Source organism: Oxyura jamaicensis (genome assembly GCF_011077185.1).
Source record: "Oxyura jamaicensis isolate SHBP4307 breed ruddy duck chromosome 28 unlocalized genomic scaffold, BPBGC_Ojam_1.0 oxy28_random_OJ72381, whole genome shotgun sequence".
NCBI classification, from domain to species: Eukaryota; Metazoa; Chordata; class Aves; order Anseriformes; family Anatidae; genus Oxyura; species Oxyura jamaicensis.
In genome coordinates, this window is record NW_023304879.1 from 1 (window position 1) to 2,034 (window position 2,034).

The window sequence follows — 2,034 nt, forward strand, 5'->3', positions numbered from 1 at the left end:
CAGGAGGGCTCGGGCGCGGGGCGAGAGGCGGCCGGGCAGCGGGTACCACGCCGCGCGGATGCGCCCGTACAGCTCCTGCCGCTCGCCCGCCTCGAACGGGGGGCTGCCCGTCAGCAACGCGTACCTGGGGGGGGGTCCTGGTGCTCAGCGGGGCCAGGAGCAACCCCCCCCCGCCCTCCCTGCGGGTCCCCCCCCCTTACATGACGCAGCCCAGGGCCCAGACGTCCGAGGGCACGCCGTGGCCCTTGCGGTCCACCACCTCCGGGGCCATGTAGCTGGGCGTCCCGCAGAGCGCCCTGGAGGAGGGCAGGGTGAGCGCCGCGCCGGGACCCCCCCGGGACTCCCCCCCACCCCGGCTCAGAGCCGAGCTCACCCCCAGCACCGGCTGCCCGCCGCCTCCTGCTGAGCCAGCCCCAGGTCCCCGATCTTCACCTGCATCCTCTCGGTCACCAGCACGTTACCTGCGGGGGGGGGGGGGGGGGGACGTCAGCCCGAGCAGGACCCCGGCTCGCCCAGCACCGCCCCGCTCGGCCCCACGCACTCGGCTTGAGGTCCCGGTGCACGACGCCCTGGCCGTGGAGGTAGCGCAGCCCCGCGATGCCCTGCCGCAGGTAGTACCGCGCCTCCGGCTCCGTCAGCATCCCCCGGGCCCGCAGGATGTCGGCGAGGGACTGGGGACGAAGAGCGGGGCTGCTTTGGGGTCTGGGGCTGCCCCCCAGCAGGGATTTCAGCCCCCCCCCCCCCCCCCCGGGTCCGGTGCTGGCTCACCCTCCGGCCGCAGTGCTCCAGCAGCAGGTAGAGGTGGCTGCGGTCGGCGAAGTGCCCGTGCAGGTGCACGACGTGGCGGTGGCACAGGCGGCCCTGCAGCTCCCGCTCCCGCTCCACCTGCGTCGGGGGCGAGCCCCGCAGCACCCCGGGGACCCCTCTGCTGGGGGCTGGATGCGGGGAGACCCCCCCCCAGCACCCAGCCCTCGGGGAGGTGGGGATGGGAAGAAGGGGCAGGACGGGGGACTCCTGGGGGCTGCTCCCCTCGGCACTCACCCTCTCCGCGATCCCCGGCGCCGTGAGCCGAGCCCGTGGGATCACCTTGGCGGCGTAGACCCTGCCGCTGGCCACCTCCGTCAGCCGGTAACAGCGCCCAAAAGCCCCCTGCAGGGACGCCGGGAGCACAGGGCTGAGCACCCCGGGGCGAGACGAGGAGCGAGAGGCAGCAGCGAGGTGGTCGCGGGCGCCGGGTGCCCCCCACGGCCGCATCCTTGCCCTGGGTGCCGTCCCCAGGCTCTGCTCCGGCTCCATCCCAGCGCCCTCGCTGCCTCAGTTTCCCCTTCCCCGCCGTGGGATCGGGGACGCGGTGGCGTTCTGCCGCAGCCGGGGGCTGCTCGGGGCACCAGGATGGTGCCGGCCCGGGGCCGACGGGCGTTTACCTCCCCCAGGAGCCGTCCTCGCCTGAAGAGCCTCCCGCTGCCTTCGTCGGCGACGTAGCAGCCGGGCAGCGCATCCCCCGCCATCCTGCCCCGTCCCTGCCTCGGGGACACCCCCAGGGACACCCCGGGGACAGCCAGGGGACACCCAGGGACACCAGCACCCGGCCGCCCTCCTGCGCCTCCGTAACCGCTTCGGCTCCGGGCTGCCCGCACCTGGGGATGCCCCGTGGGGCGCAGGGATGCTGCGGTACCTGGGGGGGGGGCACGGCCCCGGGGGGGGGGGGCGCGGCCCGGGGGGGGGGCACCCAGCACCCCGGGCTCTCCCCAGGACCCGGTTTGTGCCACCAGGCTGGGACGGAGCCCCTGGGGACGGCTCGCGTGCGGGGCTTTGGGGATGCCATGGGCTGGATGCGGCCCCTCTCCGTCTGCCCCTTTCCCAGCTGTGTTCCCTGCCCCCCCCCAGCACCCCAAGACCCCCCCCCAGGGTCCTTGGTACCCCCCCAACACCCCAGACCTCTCCAACAGGTCCCGCTGCAGCTGCCGGGTGCTGAGCGGGGACCCCAGGAGCCCCCTCCCACGTATCAGGGGGGTCCTGGAGCAGGATGAGGCC

At 75.5% G+C, this 2,034-nt stretch overlaps 1 protein-coding gene across 1 annotated transcript; it reads right to left on the bottom strand.

Annotated features, from left to right (window-relative positions):
- Positions 1 to 15: 15 nt before the first annotated feature.
- On the bottom strand, positions 16 to 1,508 carry LOC118158491 (inactive serine/threonine-protein kinase PLK5-like; the record flags this gene model as incomplete). The annotated part of the gene is made up of 7 exons (XM_035313156.1): positions 1,425 to 1,508; positions 1,042 to 1,149; positions 769 to 885; positions 542 to 671; positions 374 to 461; positions 201 to 296; positions 16 to 124 (listed from the first exon to the last, which is right to left on the bottom strand). Coding segments are annotated over exons 1-7 (732 nt in total), but the record flags the coding sequence as incomplete, so codon positions are not given.
- Positions 1,509 to 2,034: the final 526 nt, after the last annotated feature.